This window comes from Salmo trutta, chromosome 27, assembly GCF_901001165.1.
Source record: "Salmo trutta chromosome 27, fSalTru1.1, whole genome shotgun sequence".
Lineage (NCBI taxonomy): Eukaryota > Metazoa > Chordata > Actinopteri > Salmoniformes > Salmonidae > Salmo > Salmo trutta.
Genome location: NC_042983.1, coordinates 17,013,158 through 17,034,637, shown reverse-complemented (window position 1 = coordinate 17,034,637; position 21,480 = coordinate 17,013,158). Strand labels below are relative to the sequence as shown.

Below are 21,480 nucleotides of genomic sequence, written 5' to 3'. Positions count from 1 at the left end.
TGTATTGATTTATTCACACCCAGAATCTTTGCCAGAGTTGGGTCTTTTATTTGTGAAACAAGGAAGTAAAAACAAGAAATAAAATGTTGACATTACCAAATAGTTAGGGTTGCAAAAGGATGTTCCTATTGTAAGCATTATAGGATAAATACTCACATGTACATTTAGTTGGATCACAAAAATGAAATCTAACAATTGTACATTAAATGAAGGTAATGCATTATTAAAATGTTCATGCATTTTTTCAAGACACTTTGCCACTTTCATTTACTGTACTGTTCTTCCTGATTGACTGATTTTATGAAGATACTATTACCTACCTTTATTACAGACAACTGAAAAGTCACATTTCAAATGTAAATTGTTATACTTGTGGATATGTGCTTAAATAGGTCCAATATTATTTAAAGTCAATTTACATTGCTTGACTAAATTACTTACTGTACTCATAACAGCCTACCCAGTGCAAATCAAACCTGACATCAAATCATTTCAGTGCTACAACAGCCTACCAGAAGTGAAAATCAAGGAATTAAATATACAGAAATTTTATTCAAATTGCTCAGTGCAATATCAGATGACCTGTAAAATGAAGTTTTCAAAATATTCAATTTCAACTGTGGCAAAGAAAAGGCAAAGGCAATAGTGCAATCAGTAACAAGTGCAATACTAAAACATATTTGGCAGTTAATAAATGCAGATAAATCATCAGCTTCATCCATGGAGGGAGAACTCAGTGGTTCTCAGCTCTAGTTCCACATCAACTTCTGGCAGAGGTCTACCATCTGGAGTATCAAAATGAAAATAAAACTGAATCAGAAATAAGGTAGCAAAACATTGGTGTGGGTCGGGTTGTTTTTCAGACATGATTTTAGTTTACTTATAGCTTAGGTTGTATTAAATAAGACCATGGCCCAGTTTCCCAAAAACATCTTAAGGCTAAGTTCATTAGAAGCTTCGTAGGAGCATAGTTAAATCGCCAAGCTGTTTCCCAAAACCATTAACGTTGCACTTAATCGAAGGAAGTCGGAGCCTGCCTCAGACCACTCGTAGAACAGCTAGACGTACTCAAATGTGTTGGCATCCCTCCAAAAAACGATTGCACAATTCTCTGTAATAACTTGAAACTGACAAAAGTAATTGGCATCCACCATTGTTTATTCCATATTTAATATAAATCAGACTTTGCTTTTTTATTCCACATATTGTAAATAAAACATGGCATAGAGAAATTATGGGACCCATAACCTAATATTTTGTTGCACAACCTTGAGGCAATCACTGCAATGAGACGACTGCACCTGTTAATAGGTAGTTTGGCCCACTCTTCCTGAGCAAACTGCTCCAGATGTCCCAGGTTTGATAGGTGCCTTCTCCAGACTGCAAGTTTCAGCTCTTTCCATAGATGTTAGATAGGATTCAGAGCAGGACTCATAGAAGGCCACTTCAGAATAATCCAATGTCTTCTTATCCATTCTTGGGTGCTTTTAGCTGTGTGTTTTGAGTCATCCTGTTGGAGGACCCATGACCTGCGACTGAGAGAACTTTCTGACACTGGGCAGTACGTTTTGCTCCAGAATGCCTTGTTAGTCTTGAGATTTCATTGTGCCCTGCACAGATTCAAGGCACCCTGTGCCAGGCGCAGCAAAGCAGCCCCAAAACATAACCAAGCCTTTCATATTTCACCTTTTTTTAACCAGGTAGTACAGTTGAGAACAAGTTCTCATTTACAACTGTGACCTGGCAATGATAAAGCAAAGCAGTGTGACAAAAGCAACACATGGGATAAACAAACATACAGCCAATAACACAATAGAAAAATCTATATACAGTGTGTGCAAATGTAGTAAGATTAGGGAGGTAAGGCAATAAATAGGCCATAGTGGCGAAATAATGACAATTTAGCATTAACACTGGAGTGATAGATGTGCAAGTAGAGATACTGGGGTGCAAAAGAGCAAAAATAAATAATTTGGGGAATGAGGTAGTTGGGTGAGCCTCCATGTTTCATTGTCAGTATGGTGTTCTTTTCTTTGAAAGCTTCATTTTTTCATCTGTGATCATAGATCTGATGTGACTTGCCAAAAAGCTTCAGTTGTGACTCATCTGTCCAAAGGGCCTTCTCCCAGAAGGATTGTCAATATGTATTTTAGCAAATTCCAGTCTGGCTTTGTTTTTCTTTCAAAAGTGGAGTCCTCCTGGGTCTTCTTCCACGGAGCCCACAGAAACTGACGTACCTTCACCTTGGAGTTCAGCTTGTATCTCTGGTTCTTTTTCTACCATTCGCACTCTCCTTCTGTTCAATCTGGGGTCAATTTTCCTCTTGCGGACACGCCCAGGGAGGTCGGCTAGAGTTCCACGGACCTTAAACTTCTTAATATTTGCAACTGTTGTCACAGGAACATCAAGCTGCTTGGAGATGGTCTTGTAGCCTTTACCTTCACCATGCTTGTCTTATTTTCTTTCTGATCTCCTCAGACAAATCTCTGGTCGATGTTCAGTGTGGTGTTCACTGTGGTGCACACAATGATACCAAATAACACAGTGACTACTTTTATCCATTTAAATAGGCTGAATGACTGATTACAAGATTGGAGACGTGTGATACTAATTAAAGAAACTAATTTGTTTGAAATATCCCTATAAATCCAACTATTTATATTTTCTATGGGGTACCAACAAATGTGTCCAGGCTATTTTAGAATAAGCAAGATTATCTCTTTTCACAGCTTCTTTGCTTTATTCTATGACATACCAAAGGCATGCAAGTATACATGATAAAATAGCTTTTAATTTCATCACTTTTCAGGAGCAATTAAGCATTATTTCAATGAGCTGTAAGGGTACCAGCTATTGTCGTTAGTTTGTCGTTAAATGCTTTTATACACAGAAGCTCTTCGCTAAACATGGAATCACATGGTTTATCCGTCTCTGTGACCGGCAATAAAAAAACTAAGATGAATAAAGTTGACTACAAATACAAAGTTGCCAATGTCTTTGCAGTCGATACAAACAAGCAACGTTCAGTATAACATTGAAATAGCCTACATTTCATGTTCAATCAGTTATTTTGCTACTTGTGGGCTACTGTCTAATTCATCTCAATATTTCATGATGTGTAGCCTAGCAAGCGCGCAATAATGTGCCAAATCGGGTTATTTAGTGCATTTTGATTGGGTAAGCATTATAATTAGCCACCTCAATATTTACAGCCGTAGGTGGTAATCTCTCTCTAGGAGCTGATCCGGCAGTATTGTGAAATAATTCTAAAGTTAAAGATTTGAAAGGAGAAACCTGATCTGAGAGCAGCACTCCCAGTATCGACACACGCTCCTACGACACACTTAGCGACCGCTCTCTCTGCATGGTTTTGGGAAACGCATGTTACATCTACAATCGTTGTAGAAAAGATGCATCGTTAAAAACACTTTCTATCGCCATTGGGAAACCGGGCCTATGGCAGATCTAGTTTACTTACGCCACACCCCTGAGCAGTTTTCAAGTCCCTGCAGATGTAACTGGGTCCCCAGGTACACTGGTTCTTCCCCAGAAGATGCTGCTCTTTCACAGCAACACACATATCAGCTCTCTGGAGGACAAAGAGATGTACACAGTGTATAAAACATTAGGAACACCTTGTTAATATTGAGTTGCACCTCCTTTTGCCCTCAGAACAGCCTCAATATGTCGAGGGCATGCTCTGCAAGGTGTCGAAAGCGTTCCACAAGGATGCTGGCCCAGTTTGACTCCAATGCTTCACACAGTTGTGTCAAGTTGTTTGGATGTCTTTTGGGTGGTGGACCATTCTTGACACACATGGGGAACTGTTGAGCGTGAAAAACTCATAACCCTGTTCAAAGGCACTTAAATATTTTTCACCTTTTGAATGGCACACATACACAATCCATGTCTCAAGGCTTAAAAATCCTTTCCTCCCCTTCATCTAGACTCATTGAAGTGGACTTAAAAAGTAACATCAATAAAGGATCATAGCTTTCACCTGGTCAGTCTGTCATGGAACGAGCAGGTGTTCCTAATGTTTTGTATAGTCAGCTGATAGACGTTTTTTACATTTATTTTATTTAACTAGGCAAGTCAGTTAAGAACAAATTCTTATTTACGATGCCGGCCTACACCGGCCAAACCCGGATGACGCTGGGCTAATTGTGCGCCGCCCTATGGGACTCCCAATCACGGCCGGTTGTGATACAGCCTGGAATCGAACCAGGGTCTGTAGTGAAGCCTCAAGCACTGAGATGCAGTGCCTTAGACCGCTGCACCACTCTGGAGCCCATACTAACTAAGACAAGACTCAGTCACCTTACACACAATCAAACCACTTGTCACTGGGACAGTGGTCATGGTTAGTAATTAGAAGAAGTGGTCTGGGGATTATAGACACTGTAGAGTCTGAGGAGGACCCTCTCCTACGGCTGGATGGGAATGGTTTAATTACCTCGCATGTATCCGGAGCATCCATTTGGCTTCCCAGAACCTTCTGTAGCCTGGGACCGTAGAGTTTGGTGAACATTTCACACTGGATAGAACAAAAAGACAGGCACAATGAAACTGACGTCAATGCTTTAAACACAACTGAAAGCTTTTTGTTATATCTTATGGTGACTACAGCACAGAGCACTATATTTAGGCCTATTCTCCTTCTACTGGTAGTAGAGGAAACTTGCGTAAGCTCTGTGGGGCTTCTCACACTAAATAAACATGTCGGGGCTAAGGGGTGGATGTAGCATAGGGGCTGGGCAGACCTTGGGGATGGCATTGGGGTGCTGCAGGCAGACAGACTGGAGGAAAGAGGAGGTCTGAGATTCAGTGGCGTTGAGACCCAGGTGGAGCCGGCTCAGAACCGCCAGCGTACGGCAGGAATCACAGTCAGAGGGGAGGGGCATCTCTGGAGAGGAGGGGCACGGTTACAGAGGGCTACAATGTGGAAGAGCAGTGCCAAGGGAGACAGAGATAATCTACAGATCAAGGAGAGCATGAACGACGAGGGAAGAAGAGAGAGTAGAAAGGAAATGTGTAGCCCACATAGTCATATCAGTATGAGACCACACACATATAACCTTATGATTGAAACGAGAGCTCTGGTCTGACCAAATCATCCCACTCACCCATGCTGGGGGTCTCCTGGAACAGACACAGGTGCAGCAGGGCACAGATGGAGTGAGGGGCGGCTGACGACAGGAGGAAGTCAACAACCTCCTTTCCATACTTGTTGATTAAGTCCTCACACTGGTCTTTGTAGCTTGCAGGCAGGAGGCCACACACCTCACCCATTAGCTTCACTATGGCATCCTGTTTTGTCAAGAGTGTCCAACAAAATGTGTCTGCGTGTTAGTGAGTGTGGACACTTGTGAGAAAAAATATTGACTTATTGAGAGAGTTACCTCAGTCCTCTCTGTAGGCAACATGCTCTCCAGTTTCTTCATAAGATAAACACAGAAGGTACACTGTGGGCTGATCTGCACCTAGAGAGGAGATCAGCTGGTGAGAGAGCATTCAGTGCAGACAGAAAAATTACAAATCATGCAGAACTAGAAAAACACATTGACTAACAAACAAAGAAGGGCAGGGAAGAGACTTCTGTTCCTAGACTGTCCAAAAGTTCAGCTCTCACACTCACCTCTGGGCTGGTGCCTGAGTCGAGTACAGCATTCGAAAGATCGATGTCAGTGAAAGTGGGAGGAAGCGGTTCAGGCGCTCTTCTCTCTGAGCGGACAGCACACAGGCCCAGAACCATACACGTCGCGCCTGGCTTCTACAGATATGAAGGAGAAAGACAATTGATAAGCCCTTATGTTATAGAATAACAACATTATTGCCCGTGATACAATGTAGGAACATTTTTGGATGGTTACGTTGTAAACCAGACTTCCCTTTCTCTGCATGTTTGCAGTTCTCAGGCACTCACCAGTATGCCAGTGAGGTACTGGAGGGTTTGGGGCAGGTACATATGCACCTGGGATATACAGTGGCTTTGAGCCTGAACTATGGGGAGGCGCAGACACAGGGCATCCAGGGTGTTCTGGATCAGCTCCTAAACAATTAACATAGGTACATATACAGTTACAGTACACTATTGGTGGCTCACTTTGTTGTGGGGTGAGATGCACAATGACATGTCAATTTGACATCCTTCTAGTAGACTTTGTTTCAAGCGCAGAGTTGAACATAATGTAGTCTCTGTTGACTGTACTGTAAGGGAGATGCTGCAAGATATGGTATTCTATATTTGCACAATAAACAGGAACTGAAAGATTGGGGGGGGGGGGGTGAGATGGGAACAGTAAACGGGAACTGAAGACATACTTCAGCAGAATGGGTACCTGGGTGTCATTGTTGGAGATCATGTCTGTGAATAGCTCAATGATCTGGCTGCAGTCTGCGCAGATGTCAGTTGTCTGGTAGATGGGGAAGGTCAGAGGTGAGAGGTCAGCGAGTAACTATCAATGAACATTTTCAGTCATAACCCCATACATCTCTAACCTAATAACCACATGCTCTACAGTTCAGGTATGGAATCTCTGATGAAAAAATGCACACCACAACAACTGTCTTTCTGAAGTTGAAAAATAACTTGTTTCTAGTGTGTGAAAGCACAGGCTTGGTGAAACAGGCTTGGTGTTACTAGAAATATGTGGCCAAGATATGGAGTTTTCTATAGATGTGATGAATGCTTTATGAACCAAATACTGGGCTATATTCCCTAGAATAGAGAATACAAGTTATACAATTGGTAACTGTTAACAGGGGACCACTTGAGTTAATCGGTGTAGTTTCCATCAAACCTGGTCCTGGAGGAGACATGTTTGATCTGTTGGTTTCACACATACAGTCATTTATATATCTTACTGAGGACAGCTGTGTGATGCCCAACTTGGGCCTGGTAGGCTCACCGATGACCATGGTCTCACCTGTGAAGATCCCACAGAATAACCCACACTTTAGTTTGTTAGTATAAATAAAAGTTGTTAACTAGGTCAGATGCAGACTTTAGTACGAGACATCATTTCTATTCAGATATTGGAACAAGGCACTAGCCTGGGTGCCAGTCTTGTTTCTGTTCTTTTGCCAACAGTTATGTTTCTATAAACTTGTCCAGAGTATAGTTTTTTTTCCTCGCCATTTTGAAAGTTTGCATAGAAAATAGATGCGACAATTGCCTGCTTGGGTGCGTTTCCATTTACATATCGTGCGTTGATAAAAAAATAAAATAATTAAACAGCTGGACGTAATGACGTCACACCTAAAAAAAAAAATCCGCAAAAACCTAGTGTCGAATAAAAATGTGGTTGAAATGTTTCCATTACACATTTAAGCATATTGCGCATTAATAAATCAGCAACAGCCTGTATGCCCTCTCACCTATCTTCATGTTTAAGGTAGCCTGCGAAAGCAAGCATGGATAGAATGCAATTGACTAAGATTTGCCATATTGTAATAATTGTGCCAACGTATCGCCACAGTCCGTGCTAAGGTGAAACTTGCCAATCAGAAAAGCAAAGCGATTCAGGGATTCTTAAAAGTCAGGACAATTATTGTCCTGCAAATAAACATATTTATATATGAAAAAATATGATTTTGCAAGCAGTAGACATTAAGAATTAAGTGTGGAGTGGAGCTTTATATACTGAACAAAAATATAAACACAACATGCAACCATTTCAAAGAGTTAAAGTTCATATAAGTTAATCAGTCAATTTAAATAAATTCATTAGGTCCTAATCTATCGATTTCACATGACTGGGTAGAGGTGCAGCTATGGGTGGACCTTGGAGGGCATAGTCCCACCCACTTGGCAGCCAGGCCCAGCCAATCAGAATTAGTTTTTCCCAACAAAAGGGCTTTATTACAGACATAAATACTCCTCAGCACCCACCCAGCCAGATGTGGAGATCCTGGGCTGGCATGATTACACGTGGTCTGTGGTAGTGAGGCCGGTTGGATGTACTGCCAAATTCCCTAAAACGACGTTGGAGGCAGCTTATGGTAGAGATATTAACATTAAAATTATCTGGCAAGAGCTCTGGTGGACATTCCTGCAGTCAGCATTCCAATTGCACCCTCCCTCAAAACTTGAGACATCTGTGGCATTGTGTTGTGTGACAAAACTGCACATTTTAAAGTGTCCTTTTATTGTTCCCAGCACAAGGTGCACCTGTGTAATGATCCTGCTGTTCAATCAGCTTCTTGATATGCCTCACCTGTCAGGTGGATGGATTATCTTGGCAAAGAATAAATGCTCACTAACAGGGATGTAAACAATTTTGTTTACATTTTAGAGAAATAAGCTTTTTGTGATTTTTTATTTCAGCTCAAGAAATTTATACCATTCTGTTAAGCACCAGACCGCATCATGTCCCACATTTAAAACAGGCCTAATGTATTGCTGCAATAGTTGCAGCGAATATGGTATTCTATATTTGCACAGTAAACGGGAACTGAAAGATGGGGGAGGAAAGGTGTGACACCAGAATACTTGTTTCATATTTACCTATATCTCGGTCTACAAAAATGGGAGTTGCATAAACAGACTGGTATACTAATCTGGCAAGAACCAGACCGCATCATGTCCCAAATATTGAATAGGCCTAATGTATTCTACGTTTCGCAAAGAAAAACCCACTGGGCATAGACGTCAATTCAACGTCTATGCACGTTGGTTCAACGTAATTTTGTTGAGTTCATTTCACCAGTATGTGCCTAGTGGGAATGAAGCAAAATATCTTCCATGATCTGGCATTACTAATTGAAGAAAAAAGCACTGTGGTCAAAATCTGAAAATAGCACGACTGCTTCATAGCGCAGCTTTAACTGATGTATTTGTGCAGAATCCAGGTCTAATTCTGTAACTGTTAATATATAGTGACAAGGAAGGGTTTGCCAAAAAGACTGTAAACATAGAAGAATATATATGAGCTAGTCAAGTAGCTACTTACCAATACAAAAAGATGCCATGAAGATCAAGACAATAAATTGTAAAAACGCCATCATAAGGGAGGACAGAGAATGATTTACAGTCGGCCCTGTATAAAAGTGACCGTAGTATGATCTTTCCGATGGCTATGAGTACGGAAGCACAGATTAGTGACGGAATAATGCGTTTAGGCCATAGAGTTAGATAGAGGACTCTAGTGCCCCAAAGCCTATTAACATAGGCAGCGCCATTGAGGACTTTCATAATTTTGAAATTGTCAACTGGGCGGGACTTCATATGACAGCCGATCTCAAATGATCAAAGATGTATGATTAGTTGACTATTTGAATCAGCTGTGTAGTGCAAAACCGAGTTTCGTAAAACCTGACCTATGGGTTAAGGAAGGATCACATAATTCCATCCGTAGCCAATTAATTATGCTTGTGAGTTAACATTCCATAACTTCAGGTGGCTGTAAATTGCCAATCTTGGCATTATACCTGTTCCAACAACTAATTCCAGGTGGTAGTATTCACCGGTTTAGTTTGTTTACCAACTCATAGAAGTAGTAGAAGAGTAAAATGGACTACTTCAAAATGGAAATGGCCTCAATTGCACTGCCTGTGTACTTACGGACGCCATAATATGAAAGATACAAAGAAGAGTCCTCTATCATTCTTTATGGTTTAGGCAGAGTCGAAAACAACAAGAGTCACATGTTATGGCTTGCTGTGTCAATTTTTCCTTACCAGGAGTGTATCCACTACCTTATTTGGTTGAAAAACGTTTCAAAACCATTTACTTCAAACGGAGAACGTTTTGCAACGCAAACGAGAGTTTCTATTGGCCTATATTTTGGGTTCTCATGGGGTACAACCAATCATTTATATATACACTAGATGACTAATAAGGGGCGCTGTGTTGAAGCCCACTTTCCTCCATCTTGGCACTCCCCCCACCGTTCCAAAATTTTGGAAGCTATAGTTTCAAGTTTTTATGTCACATGCACAAGCACAGTGAAATTCCTTTCTGCAAACTCAAAACCCAACAACGCAATAATCAATAACAATGTAATACTAGAAAAAACAGCCAAGAAATAAGAAGAAATAGGAAGAACACAATAAGTAAGCAAATAAGCACACTGTACAGGGTCAGTTACAATACCATATTTACAATGTACAGGAATACTGGAGGTAGATATGTATAGGGATAAGTTGACTAGGCAACAGGGTATATGATAAACAGAGTAGCAGTAGCTTGTATGTGAGTGGGTGTGCATGTGTGTAGAGTCAGTATAAATGTATGTGCATATTATGTGTAAGTGAGCATATGATGGAGTGAGTGTGTGTGTGAGTGAGTGTGTAGGGCCCTGTGAGTGTGCAGAGACAGTGAAAAACTTAAAATAAAAGGTCATTAAAGATACAAGGTTAACTCAGATAGACAGTGTAGCTATTTTGTTAGCTATATATCATTCTTATTGCTTGGGGATAGAAGCTGTTGAAGAGCCTGTTGGTGTTAGACTTGATTCACCGGTACTGCTTGCTGTGTTGAAGCAGAGAGAATAGTCTATGGCTTGGGTGGTTGGAGTCTTTAACAATTTTCCGGGCCTTCCTTCCACACCGCCTGATATAAATGTCCTGGATGGCAGCGAGCTTGGACCCAGTGAGGTACTGGGTTGTCCACACCACCCTATGTAGCGCCATGCGATCGAGGGAGGTGCTATTGCCATACCAGGCAGTGATGCAACCATTCAAGATGCTCTCAATGGTACAGCTGTAGAACTTTTTGAAGATTTCAGAGCCATGCTAAACTTTTTCAACTTCCTGAGGGCGAAGAGCCATAGTCGCGCCTTTTTCATGACTGTGCATGGGTGTTTGGACCATTTTAAGTCTTTAGTGATTTGGACACCGAGGAACTTGAAGCTCTTGACCTGCTCCACTGCAGCCCCATCGATGCGGATGGGGGCGTGCTCGCCCCCTCTTTTCCTGTAGTCATGATCAGCTCTTTGGTCTTACTGACGTTGAGGGTGAGGTTGTTGCTCTGGCACCACACTGCCAGGTCACTTACCTCCTCCCTATAGGCTGACTCATTGTAGCCGGTGATCAGGCCTACCACTGTTGTGTCGTCAGCAAACAAACGTGCATGGCCATGCAGTCGTGGGGGAACAGGGAGTATAGGAGGGGACAAAGCACATACCCCTGTAGGACCCCCGTGTTGAGGGTCAGCATGGCGGAGGTGATGTTGCCTACCCTCACCCCCTGGGGTCGGCCTGTCAGGAAGTCCAGGATGCAGTTGCAGAGGGAGGTGTTCAGACCCAGCGTCCTAAGCTTGGTGACGAGCTTGGAGCGGACAATGGTGTTGAACGCTGTAGTCAATGAACAGCATTCATACATATCTAAATGCATTTAAATGCATTTATTCATGCATTTATTAGCTAGAAATGCATTTATTCATGTCTGCATTTGTTTTTGCTACATTTATTCTATTACAGACACCTTAATGCATACTTTTAAATTATATTATCTGAGATAAACATAAAAAATTAAAATGTAAATATATATAAAAACATTTTCCTTAAAGTGTACTTTTTTTCGATTACTAAAGTTACTGTCCCCACTACATCAAAAATACTTCAATACCTGTAATTTTTCCTATGAAAACATTTAATTTAAATATTGTAGAATTCCTATGGAGGACTGCTCCTACTGGGGAGTGCCAATATGGCCAACAGATGGCTTCAAAGCCTCTCAAAGAACAACAGATGCCTTTCTGTGTTTTGCAAACATTGGCGCACGATGCACTTCAAGTTGGTGGCAGAACAATGAGGAGTTCTTATAGAACGCCAGCAAAAAAAGCCTCTTCTTACATGTTGCATCTGAGTGCATGGATTATGTTTGGATTTTAAGGCTCGTATGAATGTCCTGCTTAATATGATGTTTGGGTCATCATAGCAAATCAACTGCATTATACCTAAAAAACACTTCAACTTCAACCAGGAAAATGGCTCTTTGGCTAGTTTTTGCTACAGCCTATATCAATGAGCGTTAGCATTCTAGTTAATAAGTGCTGTATCCAAAATAGTTATTTTGCAAAGAACACAACCAAATACAATATTAGCAACTATGCAAGCAAGAATTAAAACATAATTGAAAGCGTGAGAACCCAAAAAAGTTATTTTGTTTAGAAGTAATAAAAACGTTAACCTAGGCTATGTTGAGTGGGCGCGCGCATCTGTGTGTGACGTCAGTGTGTCGTGTACTGGAAAAGGGTCTATACATAGAACCATCAACCCAGGGTTTATATATATCATTGGGTACTACAGTAACAAATAGAACAATGGTTGCAGTCCCCCTCAGCCCTCGCGCTAGACATATTCCCTTGGGGGAATCCCCGTCGAAACCGTATGCAGTTTGATTGCCATTTTAAGTGGAGGTCCAATTCACTAATGTTGCCCACTCGGCCCTCCATTCAGCTCCAGGGAGCAAGTATAGAACTTTGATGACTTGTGGGGTTAATATGACCCACAATTCAATGCAAACTGTAGTCACGTGTCATACTCCGGTGGCCGCAAAGTGTCACATTTAATCAACACGGCTGCATTTTCGGCCTGTCAGACAAAATGATGATGCTAGCTTGCAAAATATATATTTATAAACTGGATGGTTTGAGCCCTGAATGATGATTGGCTGACAGCCATGGTATAACAGACTGTATACCACAGGTATGACAAAACATTTATTTTTACGTTGGTAACCAGTTTATAATAGCAGTAAGGCATCTCGGGAGTTTGGGGATATATGGCCAATATACCACAGCTAAGGACAGTGTCCAGGCACTATGCGTTGCGTCTTGCATAAGAACAGCCCTTAGTCGTGGTATATTGGCCATATACCACACCCCCTCGGGCCTTATTGCTTAAATATATGACATTGATTTTAGCATTGGTAAGTTGGCTTAGTCTCGTAGTGAGGAGCCTATAAAACGTAGCTAGCTTCATAAACATATTTTTGGGAATTCTGAAAATGTATTGGAATAAATGACCAAACAATAAAACTAGCTAGCCAACTATGGGTAACTGTAGCTACCAAGCTACGTTAGCTTGCTTGTTACATGAATAGCTTTAGGTTGGTTGTTTTTCATCTCAACTTCAACATTCCCACCAAGGATGTTGCTTCTCCGATCATCACTCTCACTCGCTTGTGCCTGGGACATTTAAGGTACACTCGGATGTAACGATGTAAAAAGTCATTCAAGGGCTGAGGGGTTAGGGCCGAGGGCTGCCAATGAGCCAGATATTTCACCGGATGTATAAATGTGAAGCATGGGGTTGGCATTTCCAAGGATTTAGAAGGATTGCGAAGGTGAATCGAGTTATTACACACGCACTTCACTGAGTAGGCATTCCCTAACGGAAATATGCAAATATATGTTAGGATCTCACTGGCTTGTGCTTGGCTCTGCCCTTGCTTGTTCTGCCTGCTATGTTTCATTTATTCCCATTGTAAATGACAGGCTCTGGTCTATCTTGGGTTAGTTACAGAAAATATTTGCTTACTAAGCTTTTCTAAGAGGTTGGTTATGTTTCTACTTGCCTCTGCAGAAATATGTATTAGATGTTGATGTATTCCTATTGGTTGGTTGAATTTACTAATCAATAAGGTGTTATGCCATTGGTCATGCTTGCAGATATGGGGAGATTGCATACGGGACTCCCTAAAAACAGGCCACTTCGCCTGAAGTGATTTTCATAGCAAGTTAGGAAAGCATTTTAGCTAACCCTAATCTTTTTCCTAACCTTAAACTGATTATCCTAACCTGCTACGTAAATTCTCCAATTTCCCAGCTTGCCTGTTTTGCATGTTATTTTGTGACATATCAGTTTGCAAACAATGTAATTTTTTTTTTAATAAAGCCGCATACAAACATGTTCTCTTTTTTCTTTTCTTGAGTAAGGTAGCGCCAAAATGGAGGTGTTTCAACCTAGCTCAATGCTTTCTTTGGTGGTGGGGAAAGCCAGCAGAAAATATGGAGCGTTGCGCCGTGATTGGCTCAGTGTTCTGTCACTCATGGGGACGCTACGTCACTGCCAAGTCTAAGGGTAGAGCTAGAAAATTCAAGCCCCTTGGGTGCTACCATAGAGTTACATTAGAAGTGCCCATCCAAGAAGGCTCAAGGTCATTGGCCACAGATAAAATTAGGTCAAATCCCATTATATCTACAGTAGCTTTGATTGGACATACTTTCAAAATCTTAACTAGCAGTCATCATCATGAATCAATTCGAAAATCTACTGGCAAATGCTTTTTAATCCTTGTCATATGAAGATAAATAATGAAGAGAAATTATAGATAAAATGTATCAGTACTCATTTTATCTTTATTTAACTAGGCAAGTCAGTTAAGAACAAATTCTTATTTTCAATGACAGTGTAGGAACAGTGGGTTAACTGCCTTGTTCAGGGGCAGAACAACAGATTTGTACCTTGTCAGCTTAGGGATTTGAACTTGCAACCTTTTGGTTACTAGTCCAATGCTCTAACCACTAGGCTACGCTGCTGCTCATTGGCCATTGGACATAACATTGGCCATTGGACATAAACATTACACAACAAGTTGGAAATTGCAAATTCAACCATGAGTGGTTTGGAAGGAATCAGTGGCTAACTGCAAGCATTGCAAAGCAATCATTAGCCTGCTATTGAGTGGAGTGGCTATGTGGTCCCAAATCTAAAATTAAGGGTCTCTTTTCCTAGTTTAAAATTATAAACATTCAACATTGGCCATGCTGTCAGTGAAGCATGATTTGTGCCACGCTCAACACAACTGTTAACTCGGAACTGCAAAATCGGACTTTTGTGAGTTCAAGACTACTGTGAACTCGGGAAAAACAAGCTACGACTGGGAAAATACATTTTGAACTTTCATCCAACTCGGAATTATAAATCGGTAACTCTGGTCTCTTTCTAGAGCTATGACCTGAAGATCACTGACGTCGTCATGATTCAACCTTTTTTTTCATAGTTCCCAGTTGTCTTGAAAGCACCATAAATCCAGAGAATGCCAGACTTTGATGATACGAAGTACCGCTGCGCCACATTCCTGTTCAAGTTGAGTCCAAAAATGTATTTTATGCTGCTGCATAAATTATGTAATATGCCAGGGAGATATGTATACTGTCGCTAAGAAATTAATCCGAAGTGTATGTTGTGTAGTAAACTCGTAGTAGCCCATTTGCCTCACCCTAATAATTTGGTCTATTTTCGCCTCTTAATTTTGCCTACTGTTCTGACTTGGTGGTGCACATGTAGCCTATAACCTGTTTTAGAGAAATGTAATCATCGAATACTGGAAGAGTTTTCATTTTCTGTATATGTGCACCTTTAATTTATCCTACAGTTCTGACTTGGTGTACAGAGAGAACACTGTAAGAACGGCCCATGTTCTGAATTCTGTCACTGTACATTTCAAAAGTGCTGAACAAATAGTTATATTGACTATGTCCATCCTAGCTCGCTCATTAATGTCTTAATCGAAATTACGGATTGCTTCTTATCCGCTTGTCGTCCCCTTGTGCCATAGTTTGTACATCTCAATTGTCAGTAGAAACCACATTTGTTTAAGCAAGTAAGCCATATTAGCTATGTTTTTTTTAAAGGCAGTAAATGAGGCTTAATGACTGTTTTGCTGCCAGACAAGGCTCCACTGATAATGTTGTGTTCTGTAGTGGCATTGCTGGTATGCATCCCACATATGTATTTTTTGCCCCACCAAGATTTACATGCTAAAATCGCCACTGTACCTGTTAGATATTGCGGGCTTCCTGTGATAAGCTTTTGTATGTATGATTGCTGTACAAGTGAGTTAGCTAGCATGCTCGAGATGTAATGGTTGCATTAGCCCTAGCTGAGGAACCCTCAACCAAAGACGGTACAGTATGAAGATAGGCTAAAACAGCTTCTCCAATAGAAATCCCTGATCACACTTGTTGGCAATTGTTGTTTAATCAGACAACAAAACCTTATAGTCTTTGGAATATGATACCACATTTTATTTTCCAGAAAAATGGGGGCTTCATTTTTTACTCCAATGCACTTATGCTGTGGGTTAACTTAAATTAGCAACATTTCATTAACAAGCTCTAATTTGCTAGTCCTTTTTATACAAGGACAACTTCTCTACACACAAATGTTTTATTTGGAATAACGGTGATATTAAATATAGAAATAAAACCTTATTTTTTTCATAATTAGTTCGCCAATAATATCTTAGTGGTAAGTCAATGTATAACTGATAATGGTGATCTTTATACTTACAATGAATTATTATCCAAATATAGCTTTGTTATGTTGTGTAAGGAATATATTTTAATGAAAGCTATTCCCAATGGAATCCTTACTTTACTGAAGGACCGATCAAGCTTTTCATTACATGCACTAAGTTACAGAGATAGTGTAGAATTTAATGGCATAAACATAGAAATTATTAACCGGAAGACTACCCCTGCTGCAATTTTTCTATGGGCATCTTCATTTGATGTGAAATGACAGCGTGCGTGGACTAATCCACATAAATATTTGATAACTCATATGGTAGAAGTCTCTTACAAGATCCTTAAATATTCCTAATAGTCTTATTTCTAAATATGTAATTCATGTAGAACATGAATGTAGCTTTTGTGAATTGGAAAATTAGACCGTAGAGCATTTATTTAGTGATTGTTTGCATAGTGAAATATTTTGGACAGATATGAAACTATATATTAGTGATAAGATGGGTAAAGCATGACCAAATTTGATATTCTTTTTTATTTTACATACACGCACAGTGACTGCCAATACATTGTGAATTTTGTCATTTTATTGGGAAAATGTTTCATCCATAAAACAAAGTTCATGGGTAAAAAATACAGTTTTAAATATATTTCTAATTGATTTACAATATTATATAACATCCCTAAAATATATAAATCCAAATAATCAAAGAAGTGTCTACAGTATTTGTCAAAATGTAATTTCTATATAGCGTAATATATACTAAACAAAAATATAAACGCAACATGCCACAATTTCAGAAATTTTATTGAGTTACAGTTCACATAAGGAAATCAGTCAATTGAAATAAATAAATTAGGCCCTAATCTAGGAATTTTACATGACTGGGCAGGGGCGCAGCCATGGGTGGGCCTGGGAGAGCATAGGCCCACTCACTTGGGAGCCAGGCCCACCCACTGAGGAGCCAGGCCCAGATAATCAGAATCAGTTTTTCCCCACATTTCTGTCTGACTTTAGTACAGACAGAAATACTCAGTTTCATCAGCTGTCCAGGTGGCTAGTCTCAGATGATCCCGCAGGTGAAGAAGCCAGATGTGGATGTCCTGGGCTGGTGTGGTAACATGTGGTCTGCAGTTGTGAGATCAGTTGGATGTACTGGCCAAATTCTCTAAAACGGGCTTAAGGTAGAGAAATTAACATTCAATTCTCTGGCAACAGGTCTGGTGGACATTCCTGCAGAACAGCATTCCAATTGCAAGCTCCCTCAATTTGAGACATCTGTGGCATTGTGTTGTGTGACAAAACTGCATATTTTAGAGTGGGCTTTTATTGTCCCCAGCACAAGTTGCACCTGTGTAATGATCATGCTGTTTATTCAATTTCTTGATATGCCACACCTGTCAGTTGGATGGAAAATCTTGGCAAAGGAGAAATGCTCACTAACAGGTATGTAAACAAATTTGTGCACAAAATTGGAGGGAAATTCTCTTTTTGTGCGTGTGGAACATTTCTGGGATCTTTTTTTTCAGCCCATGAAAGTTGGGACCAACACTTTACATGTTGCGTTGATATTTTTGTTCAGTATACTTTTTTGTGACTCTGGATTTATTTATTATTTATGCATTTTGGGAGGGTCTTTTGTTATGTGTGATATTTGTATATTCTTTCGTACAATGTTCGTGTAATGCAATAAATAAATACAAATGTCAATGTCATGGCGATGTTGGCTAGCAAAGCTCATGCTTAGTGTGGTGGCTAATTTCTTCATTACCAAATGAGGAGAGAGACAAACTTCACACACCAGTCAGAGTTATACTTGAACTACATCTTTAATAATAAGAGCTTTTGCAAAAGCACTTTGACTTTCAATGATGCGCTATCTGTAATGAACCATTGAAAAGTGTCAACACAAAAGTACAAAGATCTTTTATAGCCAAGATACACCCCTCTCAACGTACATGACGAACCACAGATACATAGAATAGGTCACAAGGTTAAGTTTTGTATGAAAGATATCTATATAACATAGCAGACAGCAACTGCTGTGTGAACAGTTTTCATTGTATAGACCAGTGTCTGGTCCTCCTACTCCAAACTGGAACCGTCTCTCCCTGGTACGGTATAGAACAGAACCATTAGCTCCATGTTATCTGAAATGCTCTTTAGGCTTTGTTACCCAAAGACATTGTAAATCTCCTCTGTCAGTGCTATCTCATAGAGGCCCATCCTCAGTAAGACACACACACATATGTAGACAATGTTCCATTCTGTCCTCTTCCCTTTCTGATATTCTGCATAGCACTAGGGACATATGAAAGACAAGCCTGACCTCTCTCCTCTCAGGGCCCCAAGTGACTGAGCCCTAGCTAAGGGAAGACGTGCAACTGTTAACACCAGAGTCCAAAGGGATACATTCTAATGACAAGTATCTCACATAAGCATATTATGCAAATAAAACATCTTAATTATCTATTTTACCCAACTAATTCTGATTCATCCGCCACATTAGAAACACATCATCGGGAATAACGGTCTCTCGCACCAAACTGCGCATGTGCAGGCCGTCAAATCAAAGTCATTTCTTCGTTATAAAGTTGTTTTTGACGAAAATGAAAACGTGTCGGTTTGCCACTTTCACTAGGTTGGAGTAATAACATGTTAAACTACTTAAGACATTGGCTCGAATCTAGGTTGTACCTGTAGATTTTGAGAAAAGTAACAACTAAAGAATTATTTTTCTTCTCTCATTGACTTCTCCAACCCGAAAACCCGGCCTGTTGCGCCTCTGGGTTTAGAAACTGTGCCTCAACTCCATTCTCATATCGAGGCGAACGGAGTTGAGGGTTCCTCGGCTACCTTAGCCCCTGCTAATACACGCTATTTCTAGGACTTCTGGCCTGCACTTGGGCTGCACATCTAATAATGTGTTTCCTTAAGTCTGTTGTCAGGTATAGGTATTGCAATCGTTTTTTCTTATTTTGCACCTACCCCAGAATTTGAATATTATTATGTTACTGAATGTATCTAGAGTATTTTTAGAGTTTGTTATTGACAAAAGCTGGAAGAGTAAAGTAAATGTAAAATGCACATACAGTGAGGGAAAAAAGTATTTGATCCCCTGCTAATTTTGTACGTTTGCCCACTGACAAAGAAATTATCAGTCTATCATTTTAATGCTAGGTTTATTTGAACAGTGAGAGTGTAACGCCCTGGCCATAGAGGGTTTTTTTTTGTTCTTTATTTTGGTTAGGCCAGGTTGTTACATTGGGTGGGCGTTCTATGTTCCTTTTTCTATGTTTTTGTATTTCTTTGTTTTGGGCCGTGTGTGGCTCCCAATCAGGCACAGCTGAAGCTCGTTGTTGCTGATTGGGAGTCACACATAAGGAGCATGTTTTTCCTTTGGGTTTTGTGGGTAATTGTTTCAGTTAGTGTTTGCACCTGACAGGACTGTTTTGGCTGTCAGTTTTCTTGTTTTTGTAAAGTGTTCCCGTTGGTCTATTAAATTCTTATGATGAACACGAACTCCGCTGCACCTTGGTATCTCTCTTCAGAAAGCCCTTACAGAGAGACAGAATAACAACAAAAAATCCAGAAAAACGCATGTCAAAAATGTTAGAAATTGATTTGCATTTTAATGAGGGAAATAAGTATTTGACCCCCTCTCAATCAGAAAGATTTCTGGCTCCCAGGTGTCTTTTATACAGGTGACGAGCTGAGATTAGGAGCCCACTCTTAAAGGGAGTGCTCCTAATCTCAGTTTGTTACCTGTATAAAAGACACCTGTCCACAGAAGCAATCAATCAGATTCCGAACTCTCCACCATGACCAAGACCAAAGAGCTCTCCAAGAATGTCAGGGACAAGATTGTAGACCTACACAAGGCTGGAATGGGCTACAAGACCATCGCCAAGCAGCTTGGTGAGAAGGTGACAACAGTTGTTGCGATTATTCGCAAATGGAAGAAACACAAAAGAACTGTCAATCTCTCTCGGCCTGGGGCTCCATGCAAGTTCTCACCTCGTGGAGTTGCAATGATCATGAGAACGGTGAGGAATAGCCCAGAACTACACGGGAGGATCTTGTCAATGATCTCAAGGCAGCTGGGACCATAGTCACCAACAAAACAATTGGTAACACACTACACCGTGAAGGACTGAAATCCTGCAGCACCTGCAAGGTCCCCCTGCTCAAGAAAGCACATATACATGCCCGTCTGAAGTTTGCCAATGAACATCTCAATGATTCAGAGGGCAACTGGTTGAAAGTGTTGTGGTCAGATGAGACCAACATGGAGCTCTTTGGCATCAACTCAACTTGCCGTGTTTGGAGGAGGAGGAATGCTGCCTATGACCCCAAGAACTAAGGGGACAGGACAACTTCACCGCATCAAAGGGACAATGGACGGGGCCATGTACCGTCAAATCTTGGGTGAGAACCTCCTTCCCTCAGCCAGGGCATTGAAAATGGGTCATGGATGGGTATTCCAGCATGACAATGACCCAAAACACACAGCCAAGGCAACAAAGGAGTGGCTCAAGAAGAAGCACATTAAGGTCCTGGAGTGGCCTAGCCAATCTCCAGACCCTAATCCCATAGAAAATCTGTGGAGGGAGCTGAAGGTTCGAGTTGCCAAACGTCAGCCTCGAAACCTTAATGACTTGGAAAAGATCTGCAAAGAGGAGTGGGACAAAATCCCTCCTGAGATGTGTGCAAACCTGGTGGCCAACTACAACAAACGTCTGACCTCTGTGATTGCCAACAATGGTTTTGCCACCAAGTACTAAGTCATGTTTTGCAGAGGGGTCAAATACTTATTTCTCTCATTAAAATGCAAATCATTTTATAACATTTTTGACATGCGTTTTTCTGGATTTTGTTGTTGTTTTTCTGTCTCTCACTGTTCAAATAAACCTACCATTAAAATTATCGACTGATCATTTCTTTGTCAGTGGGAAAACGTACAAAATCAGCAGGGGATCAAATAATTTTTTCCCTCACTGTAACATCAACAGTGTAATGTTTGGATTCAGTGTTGTTTGAGGTGAACTGTTGTGTCCTCACATTTGTTTTGATAATTACCCCGTAATCTCCAAAGCGTTCCCTTTCAATTGCTACCATGGCCATGCATATGCTCAAGGACTCTGACTGAGCACATGCCCCACAAAGGTCTGTGCATGTGTAATGGCTCTCGTTGGTGGTAGGAAGAGTAGACCAAAGCGGACTGGAGAACCTCACTGGAGGCTCCGGACTGGGAATCTTCGCTGCAGGCTCCGGACTG

At 40.8% G+C, this 21,480-nt stretch overlaps 1 protein-coding gene across 1 annotated transcript; it reads right to left on the bottom strand.

The window, feature by feature from the left end:
- Positions 1 to 32: 32 nt before the first annotated feature.
- On the bottom strand, positions 33 to 9,109 carry sftpbb (surfactant protein Bb). Its single transcript, XM_029716971.1, has 11 exons — positions 8,955 to 9,109; positions 6,868 to 6,929; positions 6,342 to 6,416; positions 5,927 to 6,052; positions 5,639 to 5,773; positions 5,403 to 5,483; positions 5,127 to 5,310; positions 4,764 to 4,906; positions 4,457 to 4,537; positions 3,479 to 3,589; positions 33 to 785 (listed from the first exon to the last, which is right to left on the bottom strand). Exons 1-11 carry the CDS (start codon positions 9,007 to 9,009, stop codon positions 750 to 752), a joined length of 1,089 nt encoding a protein of 362 aa, XP_029572831.1. The 5' UTR covers positions 9,010 to 9,109; the 3' UTR covers positions 33 to 749.
- Positions 9,110 to 21,480: the final 12,371 nt, after the last annotated feature.

Excerpts from the sequence above, each read along its gene's own strand:
- sftpbb (XM_029716971.1), bottom strand. The coding sequence starts at position 9,009 with ATGATGGCGTTTTTACAATTTATTGTCTTGATCTTCATGGCATCTTTT. Across the intron at positions 3,590-4,456 it reads ATGCTCCGGATACATGCGAG|AGAGCTGATATGTGTGTTGC; the intron begins GTAATTAAACCA and ends TTTGTCCTCCAG. Across the intron at positions 786-3,478 it reads AAACTGCTCAGGGGTGTGGC|ATGGTAGACCTCTGCCAGAA; the intron begins GTAAGTAAACTA and ends TTGATACTCCAG.